This window comes from Cynoglossus semilaevis, chromosome 11 (assembly GCF_000523025.1).
Source record: "Cynoglossus semilaevis isolate Cse_v1.0 chromosome 11, Cse_v1.0, whole genome shotgun sequence".
Lineage (NCBI taxonomy): Eukaryota > Metazoa > Chordata > Actinopteri > Pleuronectiformes > Cynoglossidae > Cynoglossus > Cynoglossus semilaevis.
Window position 1 is genome coordinate 14,431,153 of NC_024317.1, and position 12,563 is coordinate 14,443,715.

General features: G+C 40.7%; 1 protein-coding gene across 3 annotated transcripts; it reads left to right on the forward strand.

The window, feature by feature from the left end:
* Positions 1–367: 367 nt before the first annotated feature.
* LOC103386480 (NACHT, LRR and PYD domains-containing protein 12-like) lies at positions 368–9,998 on the forward strand. 3 transcript variants are annotated; one of them, XM_025060480.1, is made up of 15 exons: positions 368–605; positions 684–810; positions 1,431–1,688; positions 1,885–3,742; positions 3,831–4,004; positions 4,110–4,283; positions 4,817–4,990; positions 5,099–5,272; positions 5,364–5,537; positions 5,744–5,917; positions 6,042–6,215; positions 6,334–6,507; positions 6,607–6,780; positions 6,873–6,919; positions 8,225–9,998. In XM_025060480.1, the coding sequence occupies exons 2-15, from the start codon at positions 738–740 to the stop codon at positions 8,746–8,748; spliced, it is 4,326 nt and encodes a 1,441-aa protein (XP_024916248.1). In that variant the 5' UTR covers positions 368–605; positions 684–737; the 3' UTR covers positions 8,749–9,998. The 3 variants fall into 3 exon arrangements, with proteins under 3 accessions (XP_024916248.1, XP_024916246.1, XP_024916247.1); XM_025060478.1 differs by having other exon boundaries at positions 6,334–6,780; XM_025060479.1 differs by lacking the exon at positions 368–605 and having other exon boundaries at positions 1,405–1,688; positions 6,334–6,780.
* Positions 9,999–12,563: the final 2,565 nt, after the last annotated feature.

The window sequence follows — 12,563 nt, forward strand, 5'->3', positions numbered from 1 at the left end:
TAAAAATAGTAAACCACAGTATCATATAGTAAATCTGTCAAAAATAGTTCTAAAACATCAAAAGTCTAAAATATGCTTTAGTAACTCATTAAATAAGTCAAAAACATTAGAGAGAATCAGATCATTAAAAATAGCTCATACAATTCTTGGTAAGATCTTTCATAGTTTAGTAAAAACATAATAAAAAATGGAAAATTATAGTAAAACAAACGAACACAACGACGAAAGTCGATGAAAACGAATAAAAAGTTATTATTGTCTGTATGGAATGTTAATAGTACAGAACATCTTCACGCTGCTCAAAACGATGCTTTTCTCTGAGTGAACACCAGAGGGCAGCCGAGGATTGTTTTATGCAATTTGTATGCCCTTTTCAATAAACGTGAAGTCTTGTCTTGCGCTACAACCGATTTCGTCTCACTCAGGTTTTTAATCTGATTAAGCATAGAATATATCTGGGTTTATCAAAAGACAATGATTAAAATATTTTAAATAAGTCCATATAACAAAACATGAGACAATGCAAAACAAAAACTTTATATTCTGTATTTTGACATGTGTAACATGCGGTTCACCCTCCAAAATGGCGACTGGGCCGTATTCTGGTAGGTTTTTACTAAGCTATCCGTAAAGATGGCATTTCCCAACAAAGTTATAAAAACAAACTCTGGTTTCTTTTTGAGGTGGAGGGTTGGACAGTAGCTGGTGTCTGAGCTGAGGGTGTGTTTCCACCGTCAATGTTTAACCCTGGTTTACAGTTAGAGTCTCCTCACCCTGACAAAGGCTTCACTCTCCACGCCATCAAATCAGGTAAGAGTTTACGTTCATATCTATTTGTAAAAACTAGGGTCGGACATATTTCTGTAACACAGGTTTAACATTTTCTTTTCATGCCAGCTCAGTCATTGTGTTAGTGTATTTGTAACAGGAGGTTTATAATGTGGTGTTCATGGTCTACGTTTAATTTTCTCTTCCTTTCCTGGACCTTATCCCTGAGTCTTCTACAGGGCTGAACCTTGAACCTGACATCATTAACTTCCCACACAAACCAGACCATAAAAGAACTTTTCACTACACCCACAGACTGACATGTGCTGGTAAATGCAGATAGTTCCTGGTAAAGTTTATAAATCCCAGCAATTGTTCTTGGGATATGAATAATTGCAGATACAGTAGTAAACAATATTCCTAATATTAGGTCTTGTTTAAACTTACTACACACTTTCTTTATTTCCAACAAAAAAGTAACAAATTAACAAATCAATGCACAATGTCTCCCAATTGCCACAGCTACATTAAAGCATTTATTTGTATTTAATTTTAAACACATTATTATTGTTGTTGTTGTTATTGTTATTATGATTAAAACCCTAGAACTATAATAGTCATCATTTCTTCATCCAGAAGGTCTGTTGTATTGTGCTCGTCAGAAAAGATGTCCACACCTCAAGAGCAGCTCCTGGGAATTTTACAAAACCTGGAAAGTAAGAACTTCAAAACCTTTAAATGGTACCTGCAGAGGCGTGGGGCACTGGGAGACTTCTCCGCAATTCCAGTCTATTGCTTGGAGAATGCAAGTCGAGAGGACACCGTGGATCGCATGGTACAGACCTATTGTGAAGATGCTATTAAAGTTGCCAATTTGATTTTGGAGAAGATGAAAAAGAAGACGCCGTCAGTGTCTAAAGGTAGGTTCCTTCACATGCTCTGCCACTTTATGTACATTTATTTATGCTATTTTCATATTATGTACTTGTAATGGGTCTCAGCTGAACAGCAGGAGAGGTTTGACCAAACCGTTCCTGCTAGAGAAGGTGGTGGACGGCTCAGACTATAGTATCTTATTGGTTCTTACTGTGGTTTCTTCTTGTTACATTTCTTTAGAAGTTCTTGCTGAGTGTCAGAAAAAACTAAAATCCACACTGAGGAAGAGAGTTTCTAATGTGGATGAGGTAATCAACTCATCTCCTCTGAATGAGACCTACACTGAACTCTACATCATGGCAGGAGAAACTGGAGAGGTCAACACAGAACATGAAGTCAGACAGATTGAAATTGCATCTTGGAAATCGGGAATGGAAGAAACAACTCTCAAGTGTGAGGACATCTTCAAAGCCTTGCCTTTGAGAGACAAACCGAGGACAGTGGTGACAAAGGGAGTGGCAGGCATTGGGAAAACAGTCCTCACACAGAAGTTCACTCTGGACTGGGCTGAAGACAAAACCAACAGAGACATAGAGTTCACTTTTCTGTTCACCTTCAGAGAGCTGAACATGCTGAAAGAGCAAAAGTACAGTTTAGTAAAACTCGTTCATCACTTCTTTACTGAAATTGAAGAAGCAGGAATCAGCACATTTGAAGATTTTGAGCTTGTGTTCATCTTTGACGGACTGGATGAGTGCCGTTTACCTCTGAACTTTCAGAAGACAGAGATAGTGACGGACATTACGGCGTCCACGCCGGTTCATGTGCTGCTGACAAACCTCATCAGAGGTAAACTGCTGCCTTCTGCTCACATCTGGATAACCACCAGACCTGCAGCAGCTAGTATCATCCCTCCTGACTGTGTGGACATGGTGACAGAAGTCAGAGGGTTCACTGATCCACAAAAGGAAGATTACTTCAAAAAGATGTTCAGAGATCCAGATGAGGCCAGGAGCATCATCTCCCACATCCAGGCGTCACGAAGCCTCCACATCATGTGCCACATCCCAGTCTTCTGTTGGATCACTGCTAAGGTTCTGGAGGACATGCTGAAAACTTGTGAGGTAGAAAAGCTGCCCAACACTTTGACTGAGATGTACATCCACTTCTTGGTGATTCAATCCAAACTGAAGAGTGTCAAGTATCAGGATCAACCATCAGAGACGAATGTGAACCAGAAAGAAAGTAAAGGTATGATTGAGGCACTTGCTAAACTGGCATTTAAGCAGCTGCAGAAAGAAAACCCAATCTTCTATGAGGCAGACCTGAGTGACTCTGGCATTGATCTCAGAGAAGCTGCAACGTACTCAGGAGTCTTCACCGAGACCTTCAAAAAAGTTAAAGGCATGTACAAGGAAACAGTTTTCTGCTTTGTTCACCTAAGTGTTCAAGAGTTTCTGGCTGCTCTTCATGTGCATTTGGCCTTCATCACCTCTGGAGTCAATCTGCTGTCAGATGAACAGTCAACATCAACATGGATGTCTAAGCTTAAAAACAAACTCAAACCAAAACAGTTGGACCAAAGTAAAGAATCATCAGCTTCTTGGAAGTCCAAACTTTTTAAAGACAAACCCAAACTGAATAATCTGCACCAGTGTGCTATTGACAAGGCCTTGTTGAATCCAAAAGGACACCTGGACTTGTTCCTTCGCTTCCTCCTAGGTCTGTCAGTAGAGACTAACCAGCACCACATTCGATGGCTGCTGGAAGAAACTGAAAGTCACTCAGAGGTAATACTGAAAACAGCCAAGTACATCAGGAAGAAGATTGATGACAACATGTCTGCAGAAAGAAGCATCAATCTGTTCCACTGTCTGAATGAACTCAACCATCATTCTCTGGTGGAGGAGATCCAACAGTCCCTGAGCTCAGGACCCCTGTCCACAAAGAAACTGTCCCCCGCTCAATGGGGTGCACTGGTCTTCCTACTTCTGTCCTCGGACAAGGATCTTAATCAGTTTGACCTGAAAAAATACTCTGCGTCAGAGGAGACATTTCTCAGGCTGCTGCCGGTGGTCAAAGCCTCTAACAAAGTTCTGTAGGTGGATCAGTATCATAACACAAAGACATTTAAAGTAAAGTTAACCCAGATTAACATGTCCATCACTGTCTCTCCCCTGCTGTAGGTTGAACGATTGTAAACTCTCCAAGAAAAGCTGTGAGGCTCTTTCGTCACTCCTTCATTCCCAGTCTTCTAATGTGAAACACGTGGATCTCGGCAACAACGAGTTAGAGGATGTAGGAGTAGAAGCACTGTCAGGTGGACTCAAGAGTCCTCAATGTTCTGTGGAGACTCTCAGGTAAGAACTGGTGATGTTTTGTATCATTGGTTCTCCTTATTTGTGACCCTATAAATCCTGCAGTATTGGTGAATCCCTTTGTCCAACATATCTTCTCTACTCCAGCCTGGCAGGTTGTCTTGTCACAGAAAATGGCTGTGGTTCTCTAGCCTCAGCTCTAAGCTTGGACTCCTGCCATTTGAAAGAGCTGGACCTGAGCTACAACCGTCCAGGAGACTTGGGAGTGAAGCAGCTCTCAACTGAACTGAAAAAACCTGAATGTTCTCTGCAAACGCTCAGGTATTGTGTATATAGTATACGTTTTACCTCTAAGGCTTAATAAAACATATTAAGTATATTTTAGGAAACTATACTGCGATGTTTCAGGCAACAGAACTGGAGTAATATCATGATATAACTGGACCAAGAATAAGAACGTCTGAGACCAGAAATAAGATTGATAAGGTAGAAAAGAACTTCTGTGGACTAGGACACGAGAGTCATGCTCACGTCCTAGTCTTTAGATGGTAGGGTTACAATATCACCAAGATTTTGTGAAACAAGGGCTACAGTAAAAAAAAAAGTGTTTTTTGAGATAAAAACTTAAAGTGATTGTAGGTTATTAAAACACAGGACTTTTTTGGTGCAAGATGAAAACATGAGTAGGACTGTTGGTTCTGCGACAGGACACTGAGAAAAACACAGATTTACTGAAACAAAACAAAAACAAGATCAAGACCTTTAAGGGTCAACACCACCAATTTCAAGGGATCAACACCAAGGTCCAAGGACTCTACACTACATAACCACATTCTCCTTTTTTCTGTTTGAAGGTTAAAAGGCTGTGAGCTCTCAGAGAGAAGCTGTGCAGCTCTCTCATCTGTCCTCAACTACAAGTCCTCAAGTCTGCGACACTTGGATCTGAGCGACAATGACCTGCTGGATTCAGGAGTGAAACAGTTAGCAGCTGGGCTAAAGTATTCTCAGTGCTCACTGACGAGACTCAGGTCAGGATTAAAGTTGTGCATCAGAGCAACATAAAGTTTACTCATGTTGTGCATTTCATTTGCTTTTTCAAGATAATTTCATGACATGTGGACAAATCTCTCCTTTAGTCTGACGTCTTGCAAGCTATCTGAGACAAGTTGCGACATTCTGTCAACGGTGTTCACCTCTCAGTCCTGTAGTCTGAAACAACTAGACTTGAGTTACAACCTTTTCAGAGATTCTGGAATAACGAAGTTGTCACATGGACTTAAAAGTCCTCACTGTTTACTGGAGACCCTGAGGTCAGACATTAGACATGTTTCCCACTTTTTCTTCTTTGTTGGTGCAGATGATGTACATGTTATTGAGTTCACATTTTTCCCTTAACTGCAGCCTTGCAGGGTGTATGTTCACAGAGAAAAGCTGTGGATCTCTGGCTTCAGTTTTGAGTGTCAGACCATCGAAATTAACAGAACTGGACCTGAGCTACAATAAGCTGGAATACTCAGGAGTGAAGCAACTCTGTGAAGGACTAGTCATTCCAGATTCTTCTATGGAGACCCTCAGGTCAGGACTTACACTTTTGACCTTTAAAATACCTCCATTTTACTTTTAAGACCTTCTCTTTGTAACAGTACCACTGTCTCTCTGGGATTTAACCCGTTATTTAATCTTTCATGTATTGTATTTTCTCTTATCTACCATTGTGAACCTTTAAAAAAGTATGTAAACGCAGTGGGGTTTTTTTTTGTTTTTTTTGCCTGTGGCTTCAGGTTGAGAAGCTGTCTCCTCTCAGATCACAGCTGTCAAACTCTGTCCTCAGTCCTCGGCTGTCAGTCCTCTAGGCTCAGAAATCTGGACGTAAGTAACAATGACCTGCAGGATTTGGGAGTTGAACATCTCTCTGGTGGACTCAGGAGCCCTCACTCCTCTTTGGAGATCCTCAGGTAAATCCTGACAATAAAAGGTTTGGGTATGAATTTTGAGGATGAGATTTGTCTTTTGTGGATCTTTTAAAATGTGTGAGTTTCCCCACTGTGGTGCGATTAAAGAACTTCTTATCTTACACAGGTTGAGTGGATGTGGACTGTCAGAGAGAAGCTCTGAAGTTCTGTCCTCAGTCTTCAGCTCCCGGTCCTCTGCACTGAGACACCTGGATCTCAGTAACAATGACTTACAGGATTCAGAAGTAAAGGAGCTGTCTGTTGGACTTAAGAGTCCTTGCAGTTCCCTAGAGACTTTATGGTCAGTATTTCTGGTCAGTAAAACCGAGGAGCTTTGTGACCTTTGTTCTACAGTTGGTCTAACTTCTCTTTTCTCCTCTCTTCTTAAATTGTAAAATATGTGGGGATGTTTTCCTCAGCCTAAGTGGCTGTGAGCTCTCAGGGAGAAGCTGTGAAGCTCTGTCATCAGTCCTAAGATGCCCATCCTCGCAGCTAAGACACCTGGACCTCAGCAACAATGACCTGCAGGATTCAGGAGTCACGCAGCTTTCTCATGGGCTCAAAAGTTCTCACTGTTCCCTTGAGACTTTAAGGCATGGAACAATATTGTTTAATATACTCCTACTTGAGGTTCTCATAATGGAATATCTGTTCTACCAAATTCAAATCAAATCTAATCAATTTACTTCCAGTTTGGCAGGTTGCCTTGTTACAGAGAAAGGCTGTGCTTCTCTGGCTTCAGCTCTGAGCTCCAACCCATCCCATTTGAGAGAGCTGGACCTGAGCTACAACCATCCAGGTGGATTAGGGAGGAACATGCTGATTGGTGGACTGAAAAATTCCACCTGGAAACTGGAAACAGTCAGGTGAGGTCCTCCTTCATCTAAGCCTCATGCCCAAGAACTTTGTGTTAAAGTATGTTGGTCAAAAAATGATTCATATTTTTTCCTTTCCCCAGGTTGGACCATTGTGGAGCCCAGAGAATTAGACCTGGTCTCAGGAAGTGTAAGTGTAGTTCTTACTGTATGTGATCCTTGTTTGCAAAGGTTAACCATCATCCAGACCACCTATAGCACCACCTTACAGTTGCTGTCGATTCTTCTGAAGAACTTGCGTAGGTAGACTAGGTCTTCAGTCCTGAACTGAATGGCTGACTGGAACAACAGCTTTTAACACATCACATAAGTCATGTGCTGTCAATTCTTTTCATTACATTCATTTTTATTTTTGGTGGTTTTTTGGTTTAATGTCTTACTGACATCATGGCTTTGACTTCCTGCTTGCCCTGGGGTTGTTTTTAGCCAGCTGTTAATCAGGTTGGCTTTGACTTCCTGCTTGCCCTGGGGCTGTTTTTAGCCAGCTGTTAATCGGGTTACCGGTAAATATTGACCCTGATGTTAAAGTCAAATCCCATCAAAATGATGCAATGAAACAGTTAAATGAATTGATTGCTCATTTTAGCTCAAGAAGGGCATTTACTGCTTAAATGTGTTCAAGAGTGGGGGGAAATGAGGTAGGAGACAGACAGACATGTTGGGATGGTTTCTGCAGGCTTGATGGCAGTTATTTTATCGCAGACACACGGGAGGGATCAAGGCAAGGAGTGTGAGCAGTGTGATGAGACGGGTATTTTATATTTTATATAAAGTACTGTATGTTGACCAGCTTACACTGATGAAAACACACAGCAAAACGTAATGACTGCACCTCCCCTTGTACAAAAGAGGCATTGCAGCCAGGCTGCCTAGGGGTGTTACTCATCAGATCGTCATCAATGGGGGCTTCCATGAACCACACCCATCAGGGAATCTCAGGACAAGCTTTGGTCACGATTTGTGGGTAGATTCTACATGGCTGTACAGTATAACTTGCACTAGGTCTGTTCGCAGCCAGGTGTGAAGTGTGAAGAATCAGCCTCTCCATGCATGACAGCATTGTTTTCAGCATGAAAATCATCAAAACTCCAACTCCATCTGTAAGTCACTGCTACACGTGGAAAAATATGGGAGTGGTTGACAGGAGATCAACTGATCCTAAAAATAAGGAGGCTCACATTTAACAGGTATTAGCTACAGTTAAAGAGGAACAGGGAGGTTGACACATCACAAGTGTCTAAAAAGGCTGAAGGACACAAAGTGAGACAAAATGTTGGTAGTTTTCCAGCTGTGGGTTGGAAATGAAACTAACACAGGTCTAGTTACCTACATGACTTCCAGCACCTCAGGATAGTGTGTTTAGTGATTGACAGGAACACGATATGACAATGTTTCAGTCACCAACCAATCACCAAGCTGCCTTTGTTTGTTTCAGATTTGTGTGAACTTGAAGTGGATGTGAACACGGTGAACCGATGCCTCGTACTGTCTGACAACAACAGGACTGTCAGCTACTATACAGACTTTTCAAAGATGCAACGTTATGATGATCATCCTGACAGGTTTCAAACGGGGAGCCAACTGCTGTGTAAATCTGCTGTGACTGGTCGCTGTTACTGGGAGGTGGAGTTTAATGGAAATGTTTCCATAGCATTGAGTTACAAAGGAATTAAAAGGACTGCAGTGCAGTTTGGAAATGAACAGTCCTGGAGATTGTCATACTCTAAGCACGACGGATACTCTGTAACTCACAACAGTGAAATGTTTACTCTTAGCTCGCCCTCTGTCTCCAATAGAGTCTCGGTGTATGTTGACTGTCCTGCTGGGACTCTGTCTTTCTACAGAGTTTCGTCGGACTCACTGATCCACCTGCACACCTTTAGCGCCACATTTACTGGACCTGTTTATCCTGGGTTCACTGTCCACAGTGATTCTAACCTGTCTCTGTGTTCTTTGTAGTTATTTTTTAGAGGAAAATGAGACAGAAATTAGCTGGGACGGAGTCTAAGGGTTAAGAACACACAGCTGGTGCTCCCTTTACGATGTACAACCAAATACATGTCTGTACGTATGTCTGTATTGCTAACACTAACCTCTGAAGAAGATATACCAAGAGCTTTGGGAAGTTGAGACACATTCATATTTTATCAGAGTTGATTAGAAACCTGAAGCTATTTTTTTTTTTTGTAGCCAGAAACCAGGTGTTTCTTTAGCTAAAGTTTTAGCTAACCTTCCAGGTACCCCACACTCGCCTGTTGATAGCTGGAATTTTAAATGTGCTTGCTTCCTCAATTCCTGCCAGTTTATCAACATTGTCATCACTGAACAGGTCCAGATTTTAGTAAATTGTAATTAAATTAAAACTAGAATTTCTTTATATTTCATTACGTGTACTTTAGTGAGATGTTTGTTTAGGTAGCTTCAGGTTACCTTTGAGCTAAAGTTTTGCTACAGTATCTCTAGTGATGGTTGTGGTAGTTGAATAGGTTGATCTTTTGTGTTATTTCTTGTGTGTGTTTTAAACATCATATATTCTGCTGTACTCCCCTCCACCAGTTAGAACTGAAGAGGTGAAACGTCGTCTTTGAGAAAATTTCACATCCAGTTGCCTAACAGAACTCTTCAACCTTGACCATGATCATGCCTGAGAATCTGCATAGACATGTTTTTAAACACTTCTAATCCAATTTTATATTTGGCTAACACTACACTTCTTTTTCTCATTTTGGCCAGAATTTTGCTTTTGGCACCCAAGAACTGTTGTTAATGTTGGTTTTGTTTTTGGTTGTTCAAGATCACGTATTCTAATTTGGTTAACTCTGTCTATGAATTTCTTTCCACTTCTTTCTATACCAGGTAAAACCCTCTTATGTGGCTAACCATTATTAAGAGATTTTCTGGACATTTGACCTGGACCTTTTTGTCAGATCTGACACTGTGTCTCTATACTGTTGATACAAACAAACCAATCTCTGAATCCCCTGCCCCGTGTGCTGCAGGAGATCAGAGATAAAATGATAATAATCATTATTACGAGGCACGGATTAACAAAAGGTCAAATAAATGGATGGGGGTGTTTTTCCTGGAGGAGCTTTTTATGAGACAAAGAATTAGGAATATTCATTTGTGCTGAATTAAATTTTAGTTTTTAAGGAGCCTTTGAGCGAGAATTAAAGAAATGTAATAGATATTAAAGTGTTTGAAATAAACCCTGGAGAGAGGAAACCTTCAGTGTCTGCTGCTGCTTCATAAACTGCAGCACGTGAAGCTTCATTACAGCTTTTTTATGAGTCACCGGTGTTGGTTTTAATGCTGACTTTTATATTGTTTTTTTCAACAGAGAGCAGCTTGTTCAACTCTGAGCTGCAGCTTTACTTTACATTGTTTGCCAAAGGTTAGCCCATTTTAGCAACAGGCAGAGCCCACTTGTCTTATTATGCAATAGCTACACATTTGCTGCAATAAAGATAATGGTCAGTGTAATATAAGCAAAATACAGCAAAGAGACAAATAAGACAGAAGTTAAGAACAATTTGAAAACCTTAAGCAAGAATTTGACCTGAGATCCAATATACCTATATTATGTCATAAAAAAGGAAAACATTTGGCACAAAATTGTGTAATACTAGAATAATCTCACCCCACAAACATAGTCAGGAGTTAGCATGGGGGAGAATGTATGAGGAAAGAGTAGAAGTGCTGCTGAAAGATGAACAGAGGTGCTGAAGTACAGTATGTGTAAGAAAGAACAAAAAGTCGAGTGACCTAATGCTAACATACAGACTGGTTTAAAACAGGTTTCAGAATCAGTCAAACTTTCTTTAAAAAAAACAAAAAACTTTTTGACTTGACTAAAGTGATGCTTTAGAGCAACGTTATTCTCTGTCATAGCCTGTCCTGCTCAGACCCTTGAAAAGCAACCCTGACAAGTGGTCGCTGCTTTGTTAGGAGCAGAGACTTAGATAGAGAAGAATGAGACGCAATGTGATGCAACAGGCCAGAAACCAGGACAGGGAGGCGTCGCCTCTTTCTTTCTCTGAGGTAGATTAGAGTGGACTGCTGCAGCAGCCAGGGCTAAACCTAGGTTCAGAGCAGCAGTGTCACAAACCCAAAGACATTTAGAGTTTTCCTTCTTCACTGATTTAAAGGAAGGAGAATTTAAGAGTGTGTCCTGAGAACAGAAACACACCTTTGTTCTTCAATCAAGGCTTTTCATCTTTGTTTCTGATTTTCCCTATGGACTGTGGTGTCAAAGTAAAGGAAGTGCCGTGATCCTAATGGGAATATAAATTCTGCACCAGCTGGACTTTATCAGTCTGTTTCACGTTTTAATCTTAATGTAAAAAACCTCATCAGTCTCTCTCACACACCATAAGTCCATGGAACGCTGCAGTTTTACTTCACTGCTGCTTCTATCACTAAGTTTGAATGTTTTATTTTGTGATTACCTCAGTGACCCAAAATGAATTGCGTGCAGAGCAGACAAAAAGTTTGCTTAAAAAAGCAATTTATTTTCTGTTAGTAAAACGAGGTAAAAATATTTTTGAAATTGGTTAAAACAGCTAAAGCTTACATTTGGCGATTCTAACTAAGCAATAAACGAAACATTAGCCGAGCTAACTGAAACAGGCTAGTCAGGTTTTTTTTAATCAAGATCATTGCTAAAGGCCCTAAAAGTAAAATAAATACCTGATGATTAGTATTTTTCTGCCGAGTAAGCACATTAATAGTCAGATATTTTCAACATGAAATGTTTTCAGTGATGAAAACATTAGTTAAAACGTTTTTCTCTGTTAGTGTGAACAAGAGCAGAGTTACAACGTCTCAGGAGAAAACTCCGTTCCATTAGCCTTTATTATGGAGCAAATAGTCTACAGCATGTTTGTGTGTGTGTGTGTATGTGTGTTTGCATGTTTAACTGTATTGATCCCAGTGTGAACATTTAGTGTCTCAGCCCATTACAGCAGGATGGAATGAGTTTTTATTAAACACTGGACACAGGCCCAACTTCCACCATCAATCCTGAGCTCCCATCACCAACACTGGACTTGGACTGAATGGTTCCCAACAGAGATCCTGGAGACAGGAAAACCTGGACTGGACTCAAGACTTCCATCTCTGCATGAGCAAGGTTAAACTACGTTACAGAAAAACCAAGACAGACAAATGGAGAAAAAAAAATAGTTAAAAGTAAATCAAGCCAACTATTCCAATAGTTTTAATCATCCTGGTACTGTATCTTACAATAAAATGATTCTTTAACCTAAGGTTCCTGGTCCAGTCATACAGTACCCAGTACAGTACGTTAGGTCTTCCTGCCACTGGAAAATAATTCTGGTACGGTTAGACCTTTTTGCTACTGTGGGAACTACAAGGTACTTTTAGACGTTCCTGATAGAATTACATGTTAAATACAATAAAATGAATGTGGACAACTTCCTGTCTGCGACACATTTGACTTCCTATTTGTTTAGACCAACAGGAACTTTCACTGTCATAAGTTTTAAATATTACAGTTTAGTTGCGTGTGTCTGTACGTGTCACTGTGTGTGTGAGACTCTGCAGCTGCTGCGCTCAACTGTAACTATGGCAACATGGGTGAAGGTGAATGTTGAAGCTACGGCAGCGATGATTTGAATCGCTGCGAGGGTCATGGCTGTGCTGCATCCATCAGAGAAAGCTGGGATGTGTGTGTGTGCGTTGTGGAGTGTCAGTGATGAAGTCCGATCATAAACCCACCTTCAGTGTGGACATCTGCAGGGATAAACAACCGT

Coding starts and splice junctions, on each gene's coding strand:
- LOC103386480 (XM_025060478.1), top strand. CDS start 738: ATGTTTAACCCTGGTTTACAGTTAGAGTCTCCTCACCCTGACAAAGGC. Junction 4,284..4,816: donor TGTTCTCTGCAAACGCTCAG/GTATTGTGTATA, acceptor TTCTGTTTGAAG/GTTAAAAGGCTGTGAGCTCT. Junction 5,918..6,041: donor TCCTCTTTGGAGATCCTCAG/GTAAATCCTGAC, acceptor TATCTTACACAG/GTTGAGTGGATGTGGACTGT.